At 34.0% G+C, this 27,999-nt stretch overlaps 1 protein-coding gene across 6 annotated transcripts; it reads right to left on the bottom strand.

The window, feature by feature from the left end:
• Positions 1–36: 36 nt before the first annotated feature.
• Positions 37–17,849, bottom strand: LOC110811692 (P-loop containing nucleoside triphosphate hydrolases superfamily protein). Of its 6 annotated transcripts, none has more exons than XM_088208821.1 (25): positions 17,671–17,849; positions 16,939–17,488; positions 16,578–16,853; positions 16,390–16,487; positions 15,504–15,593; positions 14,520–14,572; positions 13,436–13,501; positions 13,309–13,362; positions 13,090–13,149; positions 11,799–11,877; positions 10,932–10,999; positions 10,274–10,336; positions 9,975–10,079; positions 9,002–9,106; positions 8,709–8,816; positions 8,472–8,618; positions 7,252–7,434; positions 6,972–7,130; positions 5,735–5,956; positions 5,153–5,293; positions 4,933–5,058; positions 4,778–4,828; positions 4,271–4,318; positions 3,966–4,169; positions 37–990 (listed from the first exon to the last, which is right to left on the bottom strand). In XM_088208821.1, the coding sequence occupies exons 3-25, from the start codon at positions 16,823–16,825 to the stop codon at positions 415–417; spliced, it is 3,054 nt and encodes a 1,017-aa protein (XP_088064947.1). In that variant the 5' UTR covers positions 16,826–16,853; positions 16,939–17,488; positions 17,671–17,849; the 3' UTR covers positions 37–414. The 6 variants fall into 6 exon arrangements, with proteins under 6 accessions (XP_088064947.1, XP_088064950.1, XP_088064946.1 ...); XM_088208824.1 differs by having other exon boundaries at positions 17,376–17,488; XM_088208820.1 differs by having other exon boundaries at positions 16,962–17,488; positions 17,671–17,848.
• Between the last annotated feature and the right edge of the window lie 10,150 nt (positions 17,850–27,999).

Below are 27,999 nucleotides of genomic sequence, written 5' to 3'. Positions count from 1 at the left end.
AGTCAAACTTACCGAGCGGCACTCAAACAGTTTAAATACACAAGAAAGAAACCACACGATTGGATACAAGAGGGCTCCCCAATTTAAATACACAACAGCCTTATCATCAACTAACTACACACTGTTTTAACTAGTGCAAGTTCCATCTCATTTTCAGGATCATATCAAATTAGCTAAATTGCCTTCCTACGATTCCTCTACAATTATGAACAAGGAAATGAGAGAATATGCAAAACGATAAGAGCCAAAAAAGGCCTAGGTTACGCTCGGGGTACTAAAAGAATTGATGAAAGAAAAAATGGGATTAGAATACACAAGCAAATATCATTTCTCTATGCACTACCACCTTTCAGGGAAAAGCTTCTGGGTATCCATTTTGTCATTGCTGATCGACAAATCCAAAACTAAACACCATCAAACTCGAAACTTTTCAATCCCTGAACCGTCTAGCTGGGGATTCTCTTTGATTGACTCGGAAACATCAGCATCAACTCCATGTGATTTTTTTAACTTTGCCACCAGAACCCACATGTTAGCAAGTTCATTCTCTAGATAGGACTCCCTCTGTTTGGACTCCTCTACTTTCTTCTGAAGATCAGCCTCTCTTTCATCCTTTTCTAAGAGAGCCGCTTCGTACGAAAGCTCTCTCTCCTTACTCAAAGCTAATTCTCTCTTGAGATCTGAAGGTGACCCGGCTTGGTCATTTCGCTTAACATTAACATCCCTCCTGCCATTCCGCACTGCACTTGTTCTACGGGGGTTGGGGGAAGGATTCTTTGCAGCAGCCGCCAGTTCTGCAGTTAGTCTATCATTATGATTCATGAGCTTTGCAACTTCTTCTGATAGTGCCTTAAGTTCAACAGCAGCAGCTGAGGCCAGCCCTTTGGCATATGAACTCTCTTCTGCAAGTTTCTGGTTTCGGACTTCTAGCTGCTCCTTTGACTCAGTTAGTTCAACAACCTTCTGCTTCAGCTCTTCAATCTCAGTTTCCTGATTAGACAAGTCAATATTCAGCTCCATTATTGACTAATATGATAAAGACAAATTAAAACCCATCAAATAGCAAAAAAAGTAATTTTAAAAGACAATACACAAAACCTTGTCTATGAAAGCAATCACTCAATGGACAATTCATATTCTAGAAATGGAAGGAACCAGTATTCTCAACTCTTTTACTGGATAAAATGGAAGGAAAAGAAATTTTGATAGCAGCTTTTAGATATAAAGGCAAAATTATTTCTTATTATATTAGTAGATACTGAAAAATAATTTCGAGGAAACTTTTCAAATTTTGACAAATTATCCCCGAGCATTTTTGTTCCTATCTTTTTGAAAAAACCAAACAAAGGTAGGGAATTCAATCTTTCTTTTTCTTTTTCTTCACCTCCATATCCCTTCATTTGTTATTCTTCAAACTTCTAAACTTACCCCCTTAGGATATGTTTGGGAAAGGATAGATGGAATATAATGGAGAATAGAGGAGGTTAAAAAATTAACTTGTTTGTGAGACAGGTTACCACAGAACAGGAGGAGAATGGTGGTGAACAAGACATTGAGAGAATACTGAATGGAACGGAAATAAAGGTGAATAATATTTTGCTGAGAATGATTTACTATGCTCATTCTTTTTCATAAGTTCAACCCCACACCTTGTATATCATGCATCTTCCGTAAAAAATAAGGGTATTATTGTCTTTTGGACATTGATAATTTTCCATTCCCCTCCCTTGTTCATCTAATATCCAGAAAAAAAAAAAAAAAAAAAAAGTGAAATACTTTACTTTTATTTATATTCCACTTTCATCCCTTTAACCTTATATCCAGACCAAATAAACTACCATATCTTATTACTTCAACTAGCTCTCTCAAACAAAGCCTTAGCGTACAGACGTAAAAGGTGTATAGAATTACTTGTTTGTTGCTTATTTTAAGCATCATGTGTCAATCTTCATGTTTGGTAACATTAAAAGCTTGGTGCTTACTAAGTTTTTAAATGATAGAAAATGAGCACCATATTTTGACTTTTTAAGTTTTTTTTTTTTAATCCAACTAATTTGCTTAGAATTTATTTAGGATTTGCTTAATGAAACCTGCTTCAAAAAGTAGAGTGCTTTGAGTTATTTAAAGCAGATAATTTTTATCTAAAAAGTAAGTGATTAAGTATTTTGGAGAAAGTGATGTAGGAAAAAATACAGTTACAAAAAAATGTATTACAAAATTTATTTACTTCTATTAATATATATTATGAATTTTAAGAGAATATCAAGTAAATCGTTAAACAAAAAAATAAAAACTTAAAAAGCTAGACACAGGGTACTTTTTTTTCAAGTTCTTAAGGTCACTCCTAACCTAGTAAGCACCGTACTTATATTACCAAACATGGAGATTGAGGTACAATGCTTTGAGCTGCTTATAGAGCAAATGCCAAGCACTCTCTTGCTTACTCTCTTGATATCCCTCGTAAAATTGACGACATATATGATAATATTTTATAAACAATTTTATTAGATTAACAGTTTTATCAATTTTTTTACCATATACAGTTACATATTTATATTTTGCAATTCCAGCATTTTATCAAAATATATTACTACCTAAAGCTACACAGCCTCACATAAAAACCAAATTTACACAAAAAACTTAAAGCTAAACACCCTCACATAAAAGTTCAGATGACCTACCTGTTTTATGCAGGATCGATGACTCTCTTAGAAGAAATTAGAAGAGTATTTATAGACTCTAATTTAACCCCAATACATAGCACTTAAAACCTAGCTAGAACTCTTAACACTGCATAAAACACTAAGATTGCTAGAGATTTACTCGTTTTAAATAAAGCTGACTTCTAAATTTGATGAAAATATGATTCCTAATCTATATAGAAATCCAATTAACTAAACATCTTCTGCATCATCCGGAGGAGAAATTTTTGCTACATTCCCCATGGCAATGCGACTGCATTTTCCATGGAGATATGTCAGGAAAACAAACAGTTCTGAAATGCAGTAACTAAAGATTATTGTTCCAGGTCACAAGAAATGTTGGTAACAGATTACTGTTTCAGGTCAGATAGACAGGCAGTTGCAAAAATTTTGATCTATCTGATTGAAATATTTTAGGAATTTCAACTTGATGAAACAAATCCTACAAATCCAGAGTACAATTAAAAGAAAGGGATGAAAATCGGAAGACACCAATATGAAAATGCGAGTATAATATACAGATTGTCTCATGAATAGAGAGTAGCAACCCTATCTCCCTACAGTAACATTATCAATAAAGAAAACTGTACACTTAGATTCAGCATGTTGAAACAAAAACTTCTCATAAATTTTCAGAGGAAAAATGGAGCTCAGCAGAAACAGCATCAAGAAGACAGCAAATAAGAATTTTTCGCATCTATTCATCTAACATCCATTTTCATAACTGTCCATGCCATTACCAAGACTTAAGCCAAATTCTTATACCAATATTTTGTTTCCGGGTTTGGTTCCTTCCCTAACAATTTCAGCATTAAAGAGTAGCATAACCAAAGCAAATCCACAAAAAGAAAAAGTAATAGGCTTGCTTATGATGTCACAAGTGGCTATTAAATCTCTTCATTCAGAAAAACCAATCACAGTGCACAAAAATCATTTCATATAGTAATATGCTACTAGTTGCTAGTGAAGCATAATTAGAATTCCAAGAATGTTCCTTTTTCCTCAGAAGGGGGAAGCATCATCACACAATCTATCTCAAGACTAATATCGTGATAGATAATGTTTTATCGTTTTCTTCTCTTTTTCAGAGAAGATAGAAATGAGATTCAGAAAGGTGTAAGACATGCAAAAACATCTAGAAAGCAATTGAATGACTTAACTTCAAGAACCAAATGCTAAATTAGGAAGTCAAGATACAATCATATAAGACAAGTGGTTTTTTTTTTCTTAAAGAAAAAAAGAGAAGGCAAATGGTTAAAGCACCTGTGCTTGCATGATCAGATCGACATTTCTATCTTTTAACATTGCAGACTCTCTCTCGATTTGATATTCTCCAAGGTGATTGTTTGTTTCAGTAAACTGTTGTGAATAACTGGAAACAGGGCTGAGAGTTCTTAATTCTAGAGCATCAGAGAGCTGTTGCTTCAAGGATGCAATTGTTTCGCGCAATCCTTCACATTCAGAGGTCTGATACAAAATCATTAACCAACTTACAAGTGGCTCTTGATTGGAAACAATGCATAAACTCATGCACAGAGGCAGACACAAAATGAGCATGTGTTCTGTACCTTTTGGTTGAGCTGTTCTTGAATTACACGATTATCGGCTGCTTTAACCTGCAAGAAGAAAACCTGAGATGAGATTGAAAATTTTGAAGGCAAAGCATAGCGAAGTCTTGCGGAAAATTTTGCTTTATTCTTTCCTTCTCTCCTTAATATGTTTGCTAATTCAAATTGTTAACCCCGAAATTATGAAGATCACAACCTGAAGCAATAACCAGGAATAAAACAAAGGAAAACGTAGAAGCATCTATTTATCCAGAGATGAGGTAACACTCGACCTGACATCATATCTGATATATGTGTAATCATTGTCATTAACTACCATACTTTTAGTATAATGTTACTTATTCATGTTTTTTACTAATTGTTTTAGATATACTTACGTCATATAGCATTAAATTGGTACCCATCAGTCTAGCTAGAGAACCTGGTATTAACTGGTTACCAAACATGGCCTGAAGCAGAAAGATAGACAATGTGTATTCTAGGCACGAGAAACATAAGATTTATTACCTCAAGTTCAAAGGACTTCTCATTTAATTGTGCCACCAGTTCGGCAATAGTCTATAGCAAAAAAATTAAATTAAAAATTAAAAAAAAAAACATAAAACTGGATTCTCAATAAAAAGACAGAAGTGATCTGCAAAGAGAAGAGATACTAAACTCACTTGTGAGACTTCTGATTTATCCATCTTGTTGTGGCAGGTCATAATAGAATCAGCAATTTGCTTTTCTAGCAAAGCAATTTGTTCACTTTTTCCTTTGATTTCATCACTGAGCTTTCTAATCTCCAACTTAAATGAAAACAAAGAGAAGCAGAAAATTAGATCTTCCTCAAACATCAAAAGCAGTTAGCAACAGAAGTGGCCAGTGAAAAAAATTTATTACTTGTATCTTTTCATTCTGGGGATTTCTCGTAGCCTCCTCAGACAACCGCTTCAAAGCACTAGAATGAAAAGCAACCTCTCCAGACAAAATCTTTTGCTGTTCCCTCAGAAGATCAATCTGATCAATTGTTTTTAAACTAGTCTGGAAATAAAGAAAGTGAGGCATCTTAGGAGCTCTTCATTATGCATATTCATCAAAGGTTTGCAATACTAGGAACTCCAAGCTTAAACTAGGATATATATTGGGCTGACAGTAAGTAGATTCAGGACATATCCATTCTTATCTCCTTTGTTATAGATGCCTCTCTAGAGGAAAAGATCAGTTTGTTGATGTACATTGACCATATGGAGTAATAACCAAAGTGCAAGTCATATATGCAGCCACTGATTAGAGAAGGCAAAATACCTAATATAACGCACCACACTCTCATCTTAAATTTCACTCGGTAAGCCAAAAGGAGATGGAATGCAATATATGAAAGAACATACCATTAATTTTATCCGAGAATGGAAAACCAAAAAAGAGTCAACATTTTTTTCTCCTTAACAAATAAAGTTCATATGAAGAGAAAATGTTGCATACCAATGGTGTCTCTTCTCCAGTGAAATTTCCCTCAGGGACTTCTCTGTCTTGTCTAGACTCTGACAATCGATCTGCTGATGGAGAACTTTCTGTCAGCAAAGAAGGGGAAACTCTTGATTCTGTCTGAAAGTTAGTATGTCCCGCTTGAGGGGTTGAAGGTGTACTATTTGACTTAATTCCACTTGATTTATCACTATTGCTTGCTAATCCACTGTCTCGTTTCTGATATTGCACAAGGGAAACACAGAGACAGGCGAAATTGCATGAGCTTCAGAAAAGGAAACCCAACCAGAGCAAAGGGAAAGGATATACATACTCATACAGTAAGAATATTTTCTTTGTTAAGAAAAAATTTTTTGAAATAAATTTTCTTTCTTAAGAAAATAGCAGAACCATCTATGTTCAAAGATCAAAATTTTAGGCATATACCCATTGCGCCAAAAACAAACCTTATTCCAATAGTAAGTTTGAAAATGTCTTTTTTAATAACTTATTGAGATTTAACGGGAATCCAAATGTTCCAAAAGCATTATCATCATGTGGCTTCAAAATTATTTATTCCTTGCAATAGTGGTACTGAAAATAAAAAATAAGATTGAACATCGAAAAAAGTCTACTATTGAATTGATCCTTTAAATTAATGGAATGATTAAGTCTGAGGATTAGGTCTTTGTTCTTTCAACAAAGCTCTACTAGTCAAATAGTAATGGGGGTCTCTTTCTGCTAAGGCACCTTCTAGTGGAATTTTCAGAAGGTCAAGTTTGGTTTGCACTCTGGTAGTTGGCAATTAGAACCGGACAGTGATGCTCCTGGTCAGAGATCATGAAGATATATAGTAATAGTGGTGGTATAGTCTTGGGTTCACTCCATTTTTAGTTGGCGAAGGTTTTAATATCAAATTTTGGTCTTTTTCTTTCAAATATAAAGTATACCAAGCATGTTAAATTATTGGCACCAAAGGGATGCCACTCATATACAAAGACATTTACAAGTCAGTGAGTATATCTAACATCAGATTTTGGCATTGATCTATAGTCTTTCAATATTTTCCTATATGCTAAGTTCAAGCAGGCTAATGTACAGGATTGATAACTGGATTGTATCTTGAGGTTGATATTTATATCTTCTGAGTTAACGACCAGTATAGGATCAGAGACTAACAAGAACTAACCTCATAGGTGAATATCTCTTCAACTCACAAAACCAATAAAGAATCAATTATCCAGAATATACATACCTTCAGCTTTAACCAGTTAAGCAATCCATGCTTTTTGCTCTTCTTTTCCTCCTTAAGGGTGTTATCTGCAGTTTCAGAGTTCCCTTCCAAGGAAACATATAGGTCAATGTTTTCCTCATCTAAGATCAGGTCCCGCCTTTTGTATGGAAGGTAAGCAAGCTGCACATTTCGCAAAATAATTAGACCCAGATAAAATACTCGGGGGGAGGGAAGTGGGACTTAGGAGATCCTTTTAAGATAACACAGTTAAACAGTTTTCTCTTAGCTGAGCCCGTCATACCTCCTCTTCTCCAAAAGAATGCCGCCTTCTCGGACCTGACCGATGAGGAATCCTTGAAGGTTGTGAAGCTTTTGTAGAGACCAAAATTAACTTTGTCAGCCGTTGTATTCTACTCATTAAAGCTGCTTTAGCTTCTTCTTCCTCTTCCAATCTCGATTGCAGTTTGACTTGACCATCTTCTAGCTTCACCAAATCAAAACAACAAAACACAAAGTCAAACATAATGCTTGCCTTTTCCTGTCTGAGATAATGTATTGGAAGTGGCATCATCAATCATGTTGGACGCTTAGTTGACAGAGAACATGATTAAAATAAGTAGTGGAAAGGAAAATGACATGCAAGATATCAAAAAACTATTTGATTCCACACAGAGGATTGCATTTTATCACAATCTAACAAAATCTAAATCGCACCCATCAGCTTTTTTTTTTGCTAGACCTAAGTATTTCTTATCAACTTAAACATTGACGACAACAAATAAGAAGGGAGCAGTCCAATAACTAAAGATGCATTTCTGAAATGTCCTTTCTTGTACAGCGACAAATTATTAAGGTGAAGGGGAACAAGTTTCTTTTGTCCTTTAGTTTTCACTTTTTTTATCTTAGAACTAAAACAATGAATTCAAGCAGTTAGCTATCATTGCTCTCTTCCCGTTTAATAAAACATTAATGAAGAAGACCATCACAAGATCACACTTTTTGTCTTTCCACTTAAGTTATAATTTGCATGATAGCAACATATCTACCCTCTCCTTTTCTTTTTCTAAAGGAAAATAAAGGATGAACTGATTCATTAGAGAGGGAGATCTCTCTGTTTCTTATTCAAAAATATACCTCTAAATATACCTGTAGCTAAAAGCCCAATCAGAGCAAAGGACTTGTCATATCTCTTGATGTTAAGCTCCAACTCTTCTAATTGTGCTTGGTTTTAGGAAAGGAAAAGAAGAAAAAAGATGAACTAGAGGAAAATTCAGGTTGAATTGAGAGAAGAAACCAAAGTTTTTATTATCAAGCCCATCAAAGTCAGTGACATAATGCAACAATTTGTAAGTATATTACTGCACTATACCTAGACATAACACAAAGGTAAAGAGATATCAATAACAGTATAGGCATGGGATTTGCTTAGTTGCAAAGTCCTCGTGAAGGCAGGACTAGTAGGAAGACCATTTATCAATTTTAAAAATGAAAGGTTTCAGCCATACTCAAGTTTAAGCATACCTTCTGTTTGAGGAGTACAATGTCATCTTCCCCAATATCTTTCGCTCGAGGAACTCTCATAATACCCTGTTTTAACTGTTCCAATTCTTCCTTCAAACAGCGTATCTCATACTGATATTTCTTGATAAGTGATTTCTCATCAATTATCTGCAGTGTTGAATGAGATGGGTTATTAAGTGCTAAAAAAGCTCTATTCAACTGTGCAGACTCATCAAGATGGAGGACAAAGCAACGAACCTTGTTCTGTGCTGCTTGGATCTCAATGTGCTTTGTGCGGTGGGCAAACTTCAATGTATTATGTGTTTCTTCTGAATTACTTGTTGAAGGAGTGACAGTGCAAATGAGCTGAACATTCCAACAGCAAAGATCAATGAGTGACACAAAAATTCTCATTGAAATTAGTGGATTTATATATTTCTTTTTCAAGTGACAACCTTTAAATTACATGCTTTATACTATCCAGTTATCGACATATAGTGAGAAAGTCTGTGGCAAAAAGATGGATGAAAGAAAAATCTAACAAAGCTTACAGATACACGCCCATGACCACTCAGAGAAGATTGAAGGAGCCTTGTCAATTTTGAATCCCTATAAGGTATATGAGTTGCCCTCCCATCTGTTAACTTTGATATAACCTATAATAATAACAAATTTTTAACTAAAAACATAAAACAAGTTGTAAGAAAAATATTGAAATCTAAATCAGGATTAAAAATACACAATTGACCATCACATGCAGGCTGCAGCAAGGTGGTAGATTGACATCAAAGCACAAGATGATAATGATACTTCAAAGAAGACCAGATAATTTCTTATGACTATTCAGAAGGAAAACCATGGAACCACCAATAGCAGAGCATGAACCTATGCACCTTAGGTGGTAGATTGACATCAAAGCACAAGATGATAATGATACTTCAAAGAAGACCAGATAATTTCTTATGACTATTCAGAAGGAAAACCATGGAACCACCAATAGCAGAGCATGAACCTATGCACCTTAGGTGAGGAGAAGAGACAGCAATAGAGAACACAAAATAATATAGTTTTGTTTGCCACACTAAATCACTTGGGTTTATATGCCAAAAAGTGTCAAACAAAAGAGACAACCTAAGAAGTTGCCTTAAGCTAGGAAAAAGCATGCGAGCATACCTTTTTTATCAGTATTTAGATATGCATACTGATCAACTTAAACTGAAGTTACCTTTCCTCTATATGAAAGGGGTGAAGGAAGGGTTAGATCCCCTAATTTAGTTCGACCATTTAAAATTAAACTGTCCCCATCATATAGTAAATGGAAAATTTGGGAAAGCAGAGAACAATATAATTTCTTATTTGCAGTAAATTTTGTAAATGAAATAACAACAAAAAAATGTGCTGATATTAGATCATTTTGAAGATCACCAAGTATAAATATTAAACCAAAAAGAAGCCCGGGAGGAGGCTATCAAACAAACTTCTAACACTAGCATAGTTTTGATAACAAGAGTAAGAATGTCTCACAGTTCCAAGTGTCAGCAAGCTTTTATTAATGTAGGATCCTTCTTTCCTTCTCATACCAGTAGTTTCTGCCTTTGAGCTCTCAGAACCTGCCAGATCGATGAGGTTCTGCATGCATAAACAAAATATGAAAAAGTTAAAAGAAATAAAAAATTAAATGTTGAAAAGACTGCTATGTCAACAAGGAGAATGTTCCAAATCAATGGATTGAGCACCAACTAAAAAAATTATACCAGGACCAAGATCACCTAATTGTGAGAAAAAGAGAAAGTTCATACCAGGATTAAAGTTACATAACTTACCAGCTGGGAGAGATGTACTGCTTCTCCTGCAATGTTTTCACCACATGGACTGCTTTCTATCGTCTGAAACAAAGTAGTAGGGAAATTGGAAAAAAAAAAACACCCCAATTTGAAATGGCAGTATACATGCATCTTCATCATGAATCACAAAACAATACTTCAAAAAGAAAGATAAGTCTAATTCCTTAATTTTTCAAGATCAGAAGTAATTCAAAAATCATACAAGATGACTTGCCCATGCAACATAGTAAGTGCTATTAACAGCATGTGGAAGAAAAATAGAATGGTTGTGCAAGAACATGTTTGCACAATTTTAATGGAGAAGGAAAACATATTTGATCCAAAAATCACAAAAACTAAATTCCCCTTTTAAAATAAATTTAAATTTAAGAAATAATTTAACTATCATTTCTGTGAAAAAAAAATAATAAGAATATTTGGAAGGCACTAAGGGGTGCCACCAGGGAAAAAGAGAGGATTTACAATTTTGTTCAAATATCTATAAGGTTCCCAAGGTCCTCATGGTACATAAGAGGATGACCCTTAAAAAAAATGTCTATGTCCCCATATGTGCATGTAAAACCAGCACTGGAAAGAGGACAGCAAGAGAAAAAAAAATAGCTCTCTTGTACTTCCTCAATGCTAAGCATAACCATACCAGAGTAAAAATTGTGTGGCTCCGGCTACTGAGCAAATTGAAGTTCGTTGACCCAACATGTCTGTGCTCTGTTGTCAATGGCAAATAGATTAGGACTTATAATCTCATGTATAGTTAAAGAAGATCAAGGTAAAAGTGGAAAACCATATGGACAGGACACTGTAGTGTCAGTAGAGGCAATGATGAACAGAATTCAAGTCTCTAAACCTATTAAATAATTACTCAGGCAACCAAATATAAAATTATCTAATTCATTTATTTTACATGTTCCCTCACAAGCAAACAAGATAGATAGCTTAGCATGTGGCACAAATCCATATGGGTGAAAAAATAACATGAAGTAACTGGACTTGCGAGATGGCTTAATTGCAGACAAGAAATTGGGTAAAATCACTAGCTTATTGACCATTTATTCCAAAAAGATTAAACTGCGAGAAAACTGAACATCATCACCAATGCTCTAACAAGAACAACTCTACCACGAGAAAAGAAACACACCATTTGTAATCTGTGTTTTCTTTTCACGAGATCAGTTATCCATGACTTAAAAACACTTTGTATTTTGCTTGAAGGACACCATTCATGATGGTGCTAATATTTTGGATCTTTATAACCTACTCATCATTAGAGGACTGTTAATTCTATATTTCCTTCTTTGCTTTTATATTCTGGTTCGCAGCCCCTTGTACCTATAATAGTTATTTTTTTCCTCTAAAAAAGAAAAAAACATTCGCTTTTGCTCACCTTCGGTTTTGATGGCATAAGAAAGCTAAAATTTGGATTTGAAGTATCAAAAGGGTTTCCACATATAGTATAATCTGGATCTACTGCTTCCAAGATACAGAAAAACAGGAAAAGACAGTATACCTTCTCCAGCAGCTATAAGAGAGAGCGCATGAGCAGGAGATAAGACAACTTCTTCTTTTATTCCTTCAACAAAGGTTCCCTAAAACCATCAATATGCATTAAACCAGGAGTATATTTCAAGCATTTCAGCGTGTATATATATATATATATATATATATATATATATTTACATATATATAATGTCATACCATCAAAGACAGACAATATTCAACAATAGAATCTTGAATGCCAAGAGCTTAAGCCACAAATAGAAGCTATGACGTTTTCAAAGTTGTAACAAAATCTAAATATAACTTTTGGTATCTCCCAGGAAGATGAAACAGCAGGAGCATTGCACAAAAAATTATCACCAATGAATGTTCACCTTTCGTTAAGTATTACTTTCCCATAGTAGAAAGCCAATCTTCCAAAAGTTCATTGGTGAATAATCCTAATATTTAGTTCCTATTTCCAATCCTAAAAATAAACTGGTGAAAACTGAAACATAATTGTAATTTTGGATTAAGCTTCACGGAAGCTAGCCTATGAACAAATATCATCAGTGTGTTTTCAATATTTATAATACAAAAGTATCTCGCTTAGAACTGACTTGCTTAATTGTTCTAGGAAATATTCTTTTGAAGAATTAACTCTTTTTGAGAGGAACATTCTAGGAAAGATCCAGATTTACACCAAATTACATTCAACTTCCTTCATGCTGTTCTTGCATTCTAGCAAAACATAGCTTCTTAACAACCCAGAATTATTACCTTAAATCAGAAAATCAGTTTACTTCCATATTACACACTGCTAACATCCAGCATATTAAGGCAGACCAAGCCACCCGGATGCTTTTGAGGACCCATTTTCTGCCTAATGCAAGACATCTTAATCATATCTCCAAGATTTTGTCATGAAAAGAATCTAGTAGACATCACCAAGCCCAAAGCAAATGCACTAAATATATGAGACAAGCCTGAGCCTCATAATCTAAATGCTCAAGTATACATTCAACTAGTGCCAGCATGCAAACTCCAAGCACTTTGTGACATCTATCCTTGAAATTCTCACCAGGTTAATCTGGATATCTCTACTAAAAGATCACCAATAACCAGATTCAACTCATGCCCAATGTCTGCTTACAAACTGCTGCTTAGGATGCCATATAATAGAATAATTTGGAAAGAAAAGGCAATGATAATAAGAAATGATAGAGGCGATTTAAAAATAGCATAGACCATTGGCAGATGTAGAGTAAGTATCATTGTGGATAGAAAAAACCAAATAAGGATCAGAAAATGAAACGAGCTACCTGAGAATCCTCTCTAATCCGTAAGTTCTGTCCAGCTGGGTTCAACAAGTCATTGACAACCTGAAATTAAGAAAACTCAGAAAGGACAATCTACCAGAGGAAATGCAAAAGCAGCAATGCAGCTAGTTTTCATTGAGCATCATATATGGCAAAAAGGACTTGAGGATAGTATGCAGCATTCCGAGGGAAAAATAAAAAGGAAAAAGGGGAGAATCTCACCTCATTGTAAATCTCCAAGTATGAAACTCGTAGAAGAAATTCCCGATTAGGTGTCTGGGGCATAAATCAATATTAGGCTTCCTAATTGCAACTTACAATCTAATGGATCAATTTCCTATAAACATACCTCTTGAATAATACTAAAGGCATCCTTCACAGCCAGTGGTATGATCCCAGGTGACCTTTGATCACCCTGCAATTTGAGTAAACAAAACATAAGCATATATGGAACATTTACAAAAGCAAACTCTTACAACTACTTCTCTTCGTGTTACACACGTAAGCCAGATGATAGCAAAACAGGTGTCATGTTGTAGAATGTGTAAGTTACGTAGCAGTTGCATCAACACTTTATGTTGATACTTTAATTAACTTGTAAATTTTGTACATGGGTGGCACACCCTGGTGCCTATATTAATACAATTCACACTTTATGTTTAAAAAAAAAAACATAGCAGTTGCATCAACAGCTGAGAAATGCATAACATAAGCCAACTCTCAGATTCTCAGAGCAATGATATACGGCTCATTAAGTTCTAAAAAGATAAATAGCATGGAGGAGAATCACTAAAACAAACAGAACTCTCTTCTTTTTTCTATAGGTAAGAATTATAGCATTAACGTCTGGTACAAACCAATGGCAACTAGGTCTACAAAGTCCTCGTCGTTACTGACAACAAATTTATTCATTCTTAAGTGACTAGCAGTTTATATGTAAGTGGTGTACCACTTTTGCAAGGACGCTTTGTATAGTAGCCAGATCATTTTGTAGTTAATAAACTTCCTCATTGGAAAATTACAAGGATGCCAAATATACTAAAAAGATGTTCAGAAATCAATTTTTCACACCAATCTTACATGGAAATTCTTCTATATCTTTTCTTTCCAAGAAAAACAAATAAGTACCTTATCAAGAAGCATACTGTTGCAAGACACATTCAAAAGAAAATATTCTTTTTTAAGAAAAGAACATCGTATTTGAGCAAAAGAGAATCCAAAGAGGGAGGATATAAAATCAAGTGGAAAGCAAAAAACCACACCCCAGAAAAAGGAAAAGGAAACCAGTGCAGATGAGAAGCCCAAGGAAAACAGACCCCAAATAAGGAATTGTGACTGGATATGCTGTTGGAAATTACAGGAGAAAACTATATTCTGAATAATATAGTGAGGTAGAAATATAGAATAATACAAGCATATTTTTTAGATCTTACATGCATTGTATGAGTCTTCCCACTGCTTGTAACTCCATAAGCAAAAATGGTGCCTGTGAGTGTAAAGAAACAAAAAGAGTTATAGCAGTAAGCAATTCCATTGCTGAAAAACGGCAGTAGTCTAACATATTTTTTTTCTTTTTTTTCACCATGTTGGTATAACTCATAACTTTTCCTAACTCGGAATTACCTAACCAAGAGAGATGTGATTTTCCTATTCACGAATCATAATCAGATAGGTCCTTAAAAAGTCTTCATAACCATCAACCCACTGTTCATAAGAAATAACTTTATTTGACAGCAAAGCCACCCACATATACATACTTTACAGGGAAAAAATCTATGACCTCTATGAAGATCTGTTGGTCAAAACAAAAATATTCTTTTAACAAAAACTGCTTCTTAAGTCTTTTCAAATAAATATTACTCTTCTCTATCAAATTTAACCAATAGAATTATTCATATAGAGCCTTCAAGATCTAAAATAATCCCAGTGCATGATTTCTTTAGCATGGCTTTTTTCTCTATTCCTCTGCACAAAATTTTCTCGGTCTGGCTGACACAAACAAAATTGCTACTTAAAACTTGATTCATCCTCCAAACTTTCCTTGTAGCCTTCTATTAACTCCCAATCCTGTTCTAGTCTTTTATTGATCACAAACGTGAAAAAAGAAACATGATGTTGCCAGAATTTTTATTAAGCAATCTTTTGCTTCAATAAAAAAAATACCTACCCGGTGGTAGTTAAGTTTGTTGGTCTAGATATTCTGTCAACATATCATAATTGGTCAAAACCCAAGAATTCAAAACTTGTTAATCTTCATTCTTTTTCATTCTTCTCACCTTTGTATTTTTAAGTAGGAAAAGGATGATTACAATTCAAACTACATTTCAATTACGGAAGAGAAAAATAGCAGAAGATCCGAGCAAGAAATTTTGGTAGCAAAGTCATACTTACTAAACAGAAAGATATGTACTGCTTACCATTGACGCCTTCCATAGCACCATTAACAACATGCTGAGCAGCAACATCATAGACATGGCGTGTTGTTGTTGTAGGGCCAAACACCCGATCTAGATGCATGGGAAAAAAACAAGTAATGACTGAGATTGTGGGTATTAATATAAATTAACAATAACTATGTTTTCTTATTCGGTAACTCAACAAATATGATTAAGTACGCAGCAATAGATGTGAGAACAAGTTCTTTTTCCTTTTTTAAACTATATGATATTTTGCACAGGAATGATAAAGCACGACCAGTCAACGCTGCAACATGTATTTAAAATCAATTCTAATACGAGAAACTACAATACGTTGCTGCAAAAATGGAAAAACTAGTAAACATCTCCAGATACTGTGAAGATAAGAATCTAGATAGTCTTGGAAGAATGGGAGATAAGATAAGCAGGAAAGCTAGAAAGTAACAGATTAATTCTAGCAGGTTTACATACTGATTGTACATCAATTTTATGGATAAATTACGTTTTATCCCCATAAGCAATTAAGAAAGAGAGAAGCATTGAGATTAATGCATGAGCAAACAGAGAAAATCAGAACTCTCAAAACCAAGATAAGTTCAGGATAAATGCTAAAATGATCCAGAAGGGAACAAATACACTACAAAATTGGGTATCAAATATTCCCGGCTGTTGCCTCAACCTCACTGTAATTTTCCTCATGGTTAATCTATTGCAGTCTATCCACGTATGGCTCCCATACAGAGAACCGGCAAAAGCTTCACAGTTCCCGACCATTATTTTTAGACTTGTGCTTTTCATGCAGTTAACCTCTTATGCAGATTTGATTAATGATGCCATCGGAAACCCATACAGACAAGACAGTACAGTGTATAGGTATAGAACCAACCGTACGCATAAGCTATTGATGGATTATGCTCGTTTCGAACAATGGTTTCGCCATCTGCATACCATGCAATCTCCTCGCCTTGTCGAATTTCCCTCGGACTACTCCAAGCATAAGCGAAAAATCAGACTTGAAAATATTAATCGAGAAACGCCTTTATCAAGATGAAACAAAAAGAAATCGAAATGCACCTGAGTGGACGAAAACGAACTGTCACTGTAACATTTTCTTTGGATCTCTCCGCCTCCAACAGTGAATTTTCCGCGTAGAAGTGTTGTGGCTTACTCCTAGCCGATGAAGAAGCAGGCGAGCTCTGGCCATCAATGGATGTCTCTAGGAAATGTTTCGAAGAAGATGTAGTTGAAGATGAAGGAGAATTAGCAGGCTTCGAATTACTTGGCGGCAATTTTCTCGGTTTTGACCTCTGTCTAGTCGACATTATCGCCTCGAATCAATTCTTCTGCACACTGAAAAGAAAAACGAAATGGAAAATCGTTCAGACAGAAAGCTAAACCTATACGATTCTTCAAATTAATAGAAGCTAATATATACAGCAGACGCTTCGAAAATCTTGCCGTTGCTGAGCTGTATTCCTTTTCAGTAAAAAAATCTAAATACTTCCGAATCCTCTAGCTCGAATTTCGTCATTTGCCACTATATATATAAGTGCTAAACTGTTTTAGGTAATCAACATTCTTTAGACGATTTTCCGTCCTCATTTTCAAAGCAGCCAAACAACAAGTCTTGGATCGAAATGAGAAACAATTGGCGGCGAAGGAGCCGCAAATGCAAATAGTCAAGGATACGCTGGGCTCTGTATGGTTAAAAAACAGCGACTCCACTGGGCCGCACAGACTTCTCAAAACAGTCCACTCCCCAACGATAATATAAACTCAAAAAGAAGAGAAAATCTCAAATTCCAGTTTCCTTCCTTTTGAAGATTAGCTGAAAATTAGGAAAACACGGCACCTAAACAAACATCCACCTACATGACCGTAATGGACTTGTCAATAAAGCTCCGAATTCTACTTCGGTCCATTTTCCGGGCAACCAAACAGACAGTTTGCAACAAAAACAAAAAATCATAAAATTAGAAGATTACCTGAAAGTAATCAAACACATTGTTAGTAAAAACAGAGTAAAAAGCCAAAAAGAGAAAGAGATGAATCTTTTTCGAACTCGTAGAGTTCGTACTTCACAATCAAAACTAAACTAAAACAAAATTACAGATCCTGAGAGAAGAAGAGGCTGTGCAATGTAGCAAGTATCGAAGAACATAATTACCAGAAAAGATGATCGGAATCATCACTCATCAGTTCTTGGAGAAGGGGAAAAGGAGCGAGAGACAGAGAGAGAGAGAGAAAGTGAAAGTGTTTTTCTTCTCCTTTTGATTATCTCTAATTTAGCTTTTGTTGCTTGCTTTGGAAGCGATGCCCTCAGTCAAAGGTAAAACACTAAGCCCCCATTTCAATTCCTCACCATTTTAGATATTAAGAGAATACAATAAAGAACACTTATTTAAATTATTTGAAACTTAAAAAATAATATTAATTTATATATTTAATACGTAACTAACTTAACTTCACTTATTAATTCTATAATTATAAACTTTATATTATTATATACTAATTAAAAAATCACAAAAATACTTAATTTAAGTTATATATTAATTGATTTGAAATTATAATATTATTTTTATTTATATTTTACTGTTTATATAAATTATTAAATGGTAATTAAAAATTCAAAATAAAAATACGAATGAGATCAAACATACACATTAGTACGAGCTAACATCATTCTACTATTTTCGTTTGTTATGACAAAATTTAATTTGGTCAATGTGACTAGATTAATAATTAATATATTAAATTATTTAATTTTTATTAAATTAAGTATTATAAATTAATTACTATTAATTATACTATATTTATAAAGTAGTGAATTTTATGTTATAATTTATTAAAATAATATTTAATTTTAAATTTAAATTTTGATGTTTATTTAATGTATTTAATTTTAAAAAAAATTGAATAAATTAAATTTGATAAATATTAATTATTTATTTATTCATTAAAATATATATATATAATTACAAATCGTAATTATAACATTCCTAATTCATTGAATCATGGTTGGTTCATGTCCCATACGTGCATATATAGAATATAATCACTTGCCCTAAATTATAATTGAATCAAACTTAATTATTATTTGCAATAATGCACGATATATATATATAAATATTTATGTTTGGTATTACTCTTTTTTCATGATTAATTTCTTGGTTTAGACTAAATGAAATTCGTATTAATTTTATTTAATAATTAATAATCATTAAAAAAATTGGAGTGAAATTCAAATTCAAATTATTAATTGTACAATCTTAGAAAATTATTTATTTTTTTAATAAAAATTATTAAATCATCTAATGCAGATGGGAATTTTTAATTTTATTTAATAATTAATATAATTTTGGAACAAATTGAAGCAGAAATTAATTTTGAACTACTGATATTTAATTTTAAAAAAATATAAATATTTTTGTCCACGGTTAAAATGGATGCGCACGCTGGCTGTGATGCGGACGCATCGTGTCGGCTATATATGGATGATAATATGGGAACGGATACAGCTCCATAACATGGTTGACCAGTGACAAATATTCCTCCAATCAGAGCCGTCGGATCTGATCAAGAGACGTGACATCTTGAAAACGACCACCTAACGGCAATTACATACAGCGAGTCTATTCTAATTCTGTACACCTGCAAACACGCTAACCACAGATTTGTTAGACTCCAGTCCCCCTGCTGGCAGTATTTCCTTTATTATAATTCCATTATTTTTGTTTCTACATGTACTATTTTATTTTTCAAAAAATAAAATATATATATTTTAATTATTTTTCTATTATAATTATTTTAATTAAAAAATTTAATCATTACAAAATATTTTTTTTCTTAGCATACTCGTAATAATTTACTCCAACGAATGAATTTTAATTTGATCATATTAATTTATTATATATTTAAGTTTTATAATCGTTAAATTAAAATTATAAATCTGTTACTATTAAATCATAATATGAATATAATATAATAATTTATATAATTTTAATTAAATTTGAATCTATAATCTAAAAAAAATATTATAATTTTATTCACTAGTTACTATTGTGTCGATAAAATATTTATTATTTTAATTTAAATAAAAATGTACGGGACAAAGTTATTTTATATAATTTAAAATTGAAAAATTATAAAATTTAAAAATGGTAAATAAAATAAAATTATGGAATTTTTAGGTCACCATCAAAAAATAGTGACAAATTTGCTATTTAACAAACTATATTTTTGTTTGTTTGTTTTTTTTTTTTTACGTGCAATGTGTAGTGTGCCGTGGCACATGCCCGATTGGAATGTAGTGCCATTATTGTACTAGAATGAAGTGACAATCAAGGATTCAAGATTAAGGGGGGTGACTTCTAATTTTATTTAATGGTGCAATAATTAATTAGTTTCATATAAATATAATGAAGTCACCATCATTAATTTGTCTTTATATATTGTTTGGTATTTGCTTATATTAAATTAGAGTGTATGTGTATATATATATATATATATATATATATATATTACCCATGTTTCTTAATTTTGAACCATAAGGTTAACGTATTGGTATTAAAATATATATATATATATATTTGACTTTAAAAAATGTAAAGGTATCATATAATGTGCCAAGTTCTAATTAAATAAAATTTTATTTGAGTTTAACTAAAAGTATAAATGATATTTTAAACTCGTATATGTTTAATCAAACTCGTTGAAATTTAATTCGATATAATTTTTTTTTAATAAAATATGAATTCAAGTCGGATTAAATTTAGATTAATAAGAAAAGATAAACATGTTATGGTGAATTTGAGTTTAACCTCTCAAAATTTGTTAAAACCCAATTTGTTATATATATTTTTTAATTTTTTATTACTATAAATATATAACTAATAGATGCTCTTATTGTAATACCAAATTAATTTTAAAATTTTATAAATATAATTTTTTAATTTTAATTTAATGTAAAAATGAAGGCAAATATGTGGAGGATAAAATTAAAAATAAATTTAAAAAAAATGAGTGAAAATTTGAGTTTTAGATGTATTTTTAAAAGAAAAATTAAAAAATAGATGGCAAAACGTAATTTAGAAAAGTTGTACAACGTAGGATGCCCAGTCAGTAGCCCTGACGAACCGGAGTGTGCTACGTGGCAACGGACGCTGACGCGATGCCATGCAGGAGGCCACGCTGACGATCTGCGCGTTCATGATCGAACAACCCAGATTCGCTTCCGCATGCACGGATGACCCGGATGCGTTTCCTCTCCAAACACGATCGGACGATCAGATTTAAATGCAATCAACGGTCTGGATCTACTTCCTATTTAAACGCGATCGGACGGTCCAAATTCACTCCCTATTTAATCGCGATCGGACGGTTCAGATCAAACACAATGAATAGTTCATATTAAAAGAGAATAAATATAAATAACTCTTTTCACACCAAACCCTAACCCTAGCCACCAAACATCCTCACCGGAGAGGAAGACCTAGCCGCCGTGCCGGAGCTACTTCTGACCGCCAAAAGAGGTAAAAAAAAATTTTTGCTTGGAATTCAATTTAAACACCCCCATGGTCAAATTGGAGCAAAAAGACCAGCGGATTGGCCGAAATCGCGGGCAAAGCCCGGCGACAGTGCCGTGAAAAATTACAAAAACCACATCCGATGAGGCTCTTCCCAATTTTCGTTCTGCGTAATTCTTTCACAATTGTAATCACTATTTTATTCTCTATAGGTTGATCGAAACAAAACACCAATCGCAAATGTGCGCCGACGCACCGGAGAACCCCGCCACCAGTGAGTTTCGATTTTTCATTTTTTTTATCAACCAAGCCCCTTTAACGTGTTTTCTCCCATATATTGATGCAAAACTAGCCGAAAACAGCCGACTCGAGGTAAACTACCACCGCAGGCGGCAGCGTCGTTGCCGGAGCATGGCAGAGTCGCCGTGCCAGAATTCTGAAATTGGCTAAAAAGGGGTCCTGACACTGATTTTGGATTTTTTAGAATATTTGTAGGTACTTGTAGCGTGTTTTAATCCCTAAAGACAAATTTTAAAAACCCGAGGATCGGTAGTAGGTGCAGTCAACAAGTTTAGTATTTCGAGTATCAATTTCAATAAGAATCTATCACCTTCTTCACTGTTATGGAATTAAAGTCAAATTAACAATAATACGGTATTTTGTGCAATTTAAAAAATATTCATAATTAATTACGAGTTACTAATGGAGTCAGAATTGAAAATTATTCACTGTTGATTCTGTTGATTTATTTTACAATTTGAATGAATGATAATATCTGATTGATCGATTTTATAGTTTTTGAATGCATGTATTATTTTGTTTTATGTTATTATGGTTAAATTGGAAAACTGGAGATTTAAAGGTAAACGAAAAATTGTGTGATTAAGTGAATGGATGAAACGACAGTCTTACTGGATATCCTGGGAGATGGTAGACGGAACAGGTACATAGGGAACCTTACCGTAAACGTTGCCTCATATGTGACGGGGTATCGAGACTTGGTAATTTGATACTCATACCGAACGAGGTATTGGGATGACCCGTTTTACCCTCATACCGGACGGGGTATTGAGGTTTAGTAATTTGGATCCCATACCGGACAGGGTATGAGAATAGCCCGTTAATTAGAAATGTTAATGGAAATAGTTCACGCATTATGGGGACATCCTTATGAACCCTCATTGATACTAGTAGGCTGATAAATAAGAAAATTATTGTTCAAACTAATTGCATATGAAATCATAATATGTGTTATGTTATTGACTCTACAGGTTGTTTTTGTAAATCTCGTTACGGTAAGTAGATGTAAAATAATTTTGTTTGTAATAAATAAATTTACTTAATTAAGAGTTCTATTAGTTGTTTTAATTTTTCTACCAACTTTCATTTATGTGTCGGTGAATACGTGATATTTTTAAAGGACTAGTGTAGCACCCGGAAAGGAGGAGAAAAAAAAAAAAAAAGGGGGGGGGGGGGGGGGGGGGGGCACGTCAGCAGCCACGTCAGCAGGCCCGGTCAGCAGTCCCGGCCAACCGGGGCCTGCCACGTGGCAAGACTGCGTCACTCCGAAAGGAGCCACGTTGGCGATCCGCGTGGGTGCGATCCGACGGCCCAGATCAATCGCGCGATCGGACGGCCCAGATTCAATCGCACGGACGGCCCAGATTCAATCAAAAACGAACGGCCCAGAATAAAACGAAATGAACGGCTGTGATCAAAAGGCAAGGGGTTATAAATAGAACCCCCACACCAGACCACAAACCCTAGCCGCCCGCCGCTCGCCGGAGAAGACGAACCAGAGGCCGACCGCCGCCACCCGCCGCCGCACCGGGGAAATTTTCGACCGCCGATCGAGGTAAATTTCATACCCCCGACTCGTTTTTCCCCGCTGATTCCTCCTATGGCCAAATCGAGGCCGAAATCCCGACCAAACGGCTGGAATACGCGACCGAAACCCAGCGGCGCCGCCGCGCCCCCTCTCGGTTTTTGCCTCCGACGAGGTCCTTCCCGGCCTCCGTTCGATGCAATTTTTATATCACCGTGATCACCATTCTTTTCTCTACAGGTTGACCGAAGCCGAATCACCAAAACACGAACCTCGCCGGAGAGCCGCCGTACCCGAGAGCGCCGCCGCCGGTAAGCTCCGTTTTTCCGTGATTTTTTGGCCCCCCGAGGGCCCTAGGGTTGTTTTCTGACAAGGACCAATGCGAGTGTGGCCGAATTCGGCCGAAAACGGCCGAAAACAGCCAACCCGAGGCGACTCGCCGCCGGAGCACGGCGGAGCCGCCGTGCCGGAGTTACGATTTGGGCCGAAAGAGGCCCTGGGCCTAATTTGGGTTTTTTTTGGAACACGTGCAGGTACTGTTAGTGCGTTTCAGTTCCCCAGAAAAAATTCAGGAAAAATTAGGGACGGCCTGCAGGCGCACTGTGAATCGTATTCGAATCCCGAAAACAAGTAAGGACCCCTCACCCTATTTCCTATCACGGTATTAAAGTTCAAAATGATAAAATGGTATTTCTTGAATTAACGAATGTGTGAAATTGCTTAAGGTGGCTAATGGAGCCCGAGTCTAGTGTGATTGGTGATTTACTGTTATTTGGCCTGTTTACAGCTTTAAATGCAAAATGAGGTTTGATGTGTTCATTTTACAGATTTGTGTGCATATACTACGTTTTTATTAATCATGGGTTGAATGACTGAAAAACTGATACTGTATGTTGTCTGTTCGGCATGAATTACTGTTTTGCTTGTTTGTATGTGAATTGATGATGCTGACTGAGGAAAAGGAAAATGAAAGATTGTGTAGACTGATAATTGTATTATGGGGGTCAGCCTGACTAGATATCCTGGGAGATGGTGGACGGACCAGGTCCGTAGGGAACCCTACCGGGATTGTGGTCTCACATGCCGGACGGGGTATGGAGATCTTATGGTTTTGGCGCCCATACCGGACGGGGTATGGGGACGGCTCGTTTCACCCTCATACCGGACGGGGTATTGAGGTTTATGGTTTTGGCGCCCATACCGGACGGGGTATGGGGACGGCCCGTTTCACCCTCATACCGGACGGGGTATTGAGGTTCATGGTTTTGGCGCCCATACCGGACGGGGTATGGGGACGGCCCTGGAAACTGATTATGAATGTTAAAGGTTAACGGGTAGCGGAAGCCCTATGGACCCCCACGGATACTAGTAGGCTGGTAAATGAGAAAAAGATATGTTGTACAATGATTGAAATTTTAAGGGGCGTGATAAGTGTTATGTTTTACAGCTTATATTATTCAATGATTATGATAATGTTATTGTTTTCTTATATTGTTTTCATAAATTCCACCGAGGTAAGTGGAGGGTAAAGGTTTTCATGTTAATAAACGAGTTTGTTGTAAATTATGCTCCATTGGTCTTTTGTGTTTTTCTACCCACCCTTACCTCCGTGACGGTGAGATATCGTGATGTTCTTACTGGGCTAGTGTAGCTCACTCCTTATTTAACCATTTCAGATCAGGAAGACATGGTTCCCGAGCCCGTTCCGCATGAGGACGACGAAGGGGATGCCTAGAGACTCTGTAGTCATACTCATAGTTTTATTTTCGAGTTTCTCTCTTAGTTAGTTTAATCTTTTGTATTTTAAGTACGTTTTTGGTTTTTTTTTCGTGTAAAGGATGTTAACTGAAATTTTGATCTCGCTTCCGCATTTGATATATTTAAATACTCATTTCACTTTAATATTTCCGGGGCCGTTACAACTAGTGTACTTCATTTATTTATTAACTATTTCAGATCAAAAAGATCAAGATCCAGAGCATGATCCATAAGATGGTTGTGAGTAAAATGCAAGTTTTATTTATTTTCCGTTTATTTCTTTTAAAAGAGTTATTTTCGTTACACTATTTGGTACTTTAATTTATTGTGTAAATAATGTAAACCCTAATTAATTATTTTGCTTCCGTACTTAATTTATAATTTATTTTTAAAAAAATTTCTAGGATCGTTACACTTTTCTATAATAATAAGTATATTCTTAATTTTTTATTAATATAAATATAATAAAATAATTATATCGAATTTGGATTAAATAACTTATAAATTTAATACAATTTAAAAAATAAAAAAAGAAATTAAATTCACAATGAGTTAACAATAAATTTAGGTTTACATTTCAGAGAGATTGGTCGAATTTAATTTTGAGTACGACAAAATTCATTTTGCTAACCCTATTTAATTAAAAAATAAAACACGAAATATTAAATATAATTAAAAAATACATGAATTAAAATACTAAAAATATTTATTATACCACATCATTATTGTAATGATTATAATAATAAAAAAGATTTAGTTAATTAATTAATTAAAATAATATAGAAGGCTATGTGATTCATATAATTAAAAAAAAAAAAAAAAAGGAAAGTAAAGAGGATTCCTTCTGTCTTGGTGACGGTACGTTTCTTTTTTGTTTTTATTCCATTTAGGAATCTACTCGACGTGTCCCTCATGCTACGTGTATTGCCAATTATGAATAGAATAAAAACACAAAATATTTTTAAAATAAACAAAAAAATAATTAAATTTTGAATTGTTTGAAATATATGTGTCTTAGATATATATATATATGTATATATTAATATAAAAAATTAGATTGAAAATATTAACAAAATTATATAATTTACCCTTTAGTGGGTTTTAATCATACATAGTCTATAGGGGGTCAATCCAATACATATTTTAATTCAAGCATATATATATATATATATATATATATAATACAGATACATATATACATATATATATATATAATGTGGGATTCTATAGATAAGATTAATAATATATAAAGATATATATATATATATATAAAAGTGAGAACCTTTTACAGTCTTCATGGCCAATGGGCAGTAGGCACTGGAAACACTTGAGCCTTAAAAAAAAAAAAACCCACTTTTATGTCCTTTTCCTGTGTGTGTGTTTTTTTTTTTTTTTAATTTTTAAAAAATACCAATCACATTGAGTTCCAAAAATGTCAAACAATAAATAAGAAAATAAATAGACATTAAATAAATTAACGTTGACATTTCTCATTCTTATTCTAAAATAAATAAATAAATAAATAAAATTTTATCACATAAAAATATTGATAGTAATAATTCATGTTTATTATATGTTATTTATTTTTACAATTTTTGTTATTTATATTAATTAATTAAGTTATACACATTCACTAATTATAATATAACAAAATTAATCTTTACTGCGGGGAAAATTTATATTTTCAGTGATTTATCTAACAATATCAAATTAAAGTAATTATTATTATTTTATTTTTGGAAAAATACTGAAGTACCAAACTAATAATTTATAATTGAAAATAATTTATATTATACATTTAAATTGTTGTCCTGTCCACACATAAGCAAATAAACAACACTTTTAATTCTCAATCTATATTGCATATTGGAGTTGTAATAGGTTATAATTATAATGATCTTGCACCAATTACACACTGCTATCATATAATAATAAGCAATGGCATTATTGTGACGGGTACGTTTGATTTGATTTTCCTCATATTAATATTTATATGTTTGTGAATCATTAAAAATAGATGTAAAATAACCATCATAAATGTGCAATTAAGGAGGTTTTCAAAATTTTTAGATCTAAAGGTTCGGTTGTGCGGTTGGTCCAACCAACACAGATTATATGCACATTTTTGGACCACGATACCAACTGTTTTATTGATCCATTATTAGTAGTTAAGTTGATCTAACATATAAGATTTAGTCGTATATTTATTCTTTTTTTATTTATTGTTTTTATTCAATTAGCTTTCACTTCATTCCCGTTACAAGGGTAGTCGTATATTTATACTCTTAAACCATGCGAGATGTTCCAAAAATCCTAAGTGCATTGTCTTATTCTCTTTCATAACCCATTTGATATAAAAATGAAATTAGTTAAACCTCTTTTTTCCTACTGTTTAACCATGTAACTATGTAATTAACCAGTGTATAACTAAATTCGTTTTGTTGTATCATAAACGCACTATAAACCCAACTAAACATATTATAAAGTTATGGACCAATCGGGTCTTGCCATTTGGTAAACCAAGTCATCTAGACGGCACCACAAACCTACGTGATGTAAACCTGCTACAGCCGAACCAAAACAAGAAGGCAACAACCAAGAACAAAAATTTGGTGGAAGACAAGAGACTTTCCAGAGCCCCAAAATGCAAGAAGTGTCAAAAATTCAATAAAACACAGAGGTGAGAAAAAAGTGTGTACCACACAAACTTTACAAAAGAAGCATAGAAACTGCTGGAGATGCAACGAGACATTATTATAGTTTCACATGTATTTCTAAGAAGATCATGGCCATTGGCCATGGGGGCATCTTTGGATGTGATGGAGAGTGGTTGTGAAAGTAACAAGTTAACAAAAGAAATGAAAGGACAGAAAGCTGAAAAGCCCCACTTAAGAAATCAGAGCTCGGAAAAAGAAGACTTAGAATCCAATGAATGAGCAACCCATCAAATAAGACATCAACAATCCTTGATTGGATCAGGCAGCGAGAGGAGCAACTGACCTTCCAGTTCTAGTATGCACCTCTACTTTTTGGAGTCAGGATAGCTTATTTCTCTATATAAACACACAGGTGCTACTAATGGTGTCTGTATGGGATTTTAGTTATTTCATGTATGACTTAACTTTCTTCTAAATGCAATCATTAATATTCTATAGTAAATTATCATGAAGGAATGTACCTTGAGATGCCATGGAATTTCTTTTAAATACACACCTGAGTGACATTAGGAGACTGGAGTTGTATTACGGGGGTAGCCACTCCCTGCTTCTCAATAGCCTTTTAAGAGGCCTTATTTATAGATAAAATCTAACTGGTTAAGCTATGAGCAGAACTGCGGCTGTAAAACAATTCTGTCAACGTCATCTTGATGAGACCAAATACCATCAAA

This window comes from Carica papaya, chromosome 8 (assembly GCF_054855325.1).
Source record: "Carica papaya isolate Zhongbai chromosome 8, ASM5485532v1, whole genome shotgun sequence".
NCBI classification, from domain to species: Eukaryota; Viridiplantae; Streptophyta; class Magnoliopsida; order Brassicales; family Caricaceae; genus Carica; species Carica papaya.
This window is presented reverse-complemented; position numbering and strand designations above follow the sequence as displayed.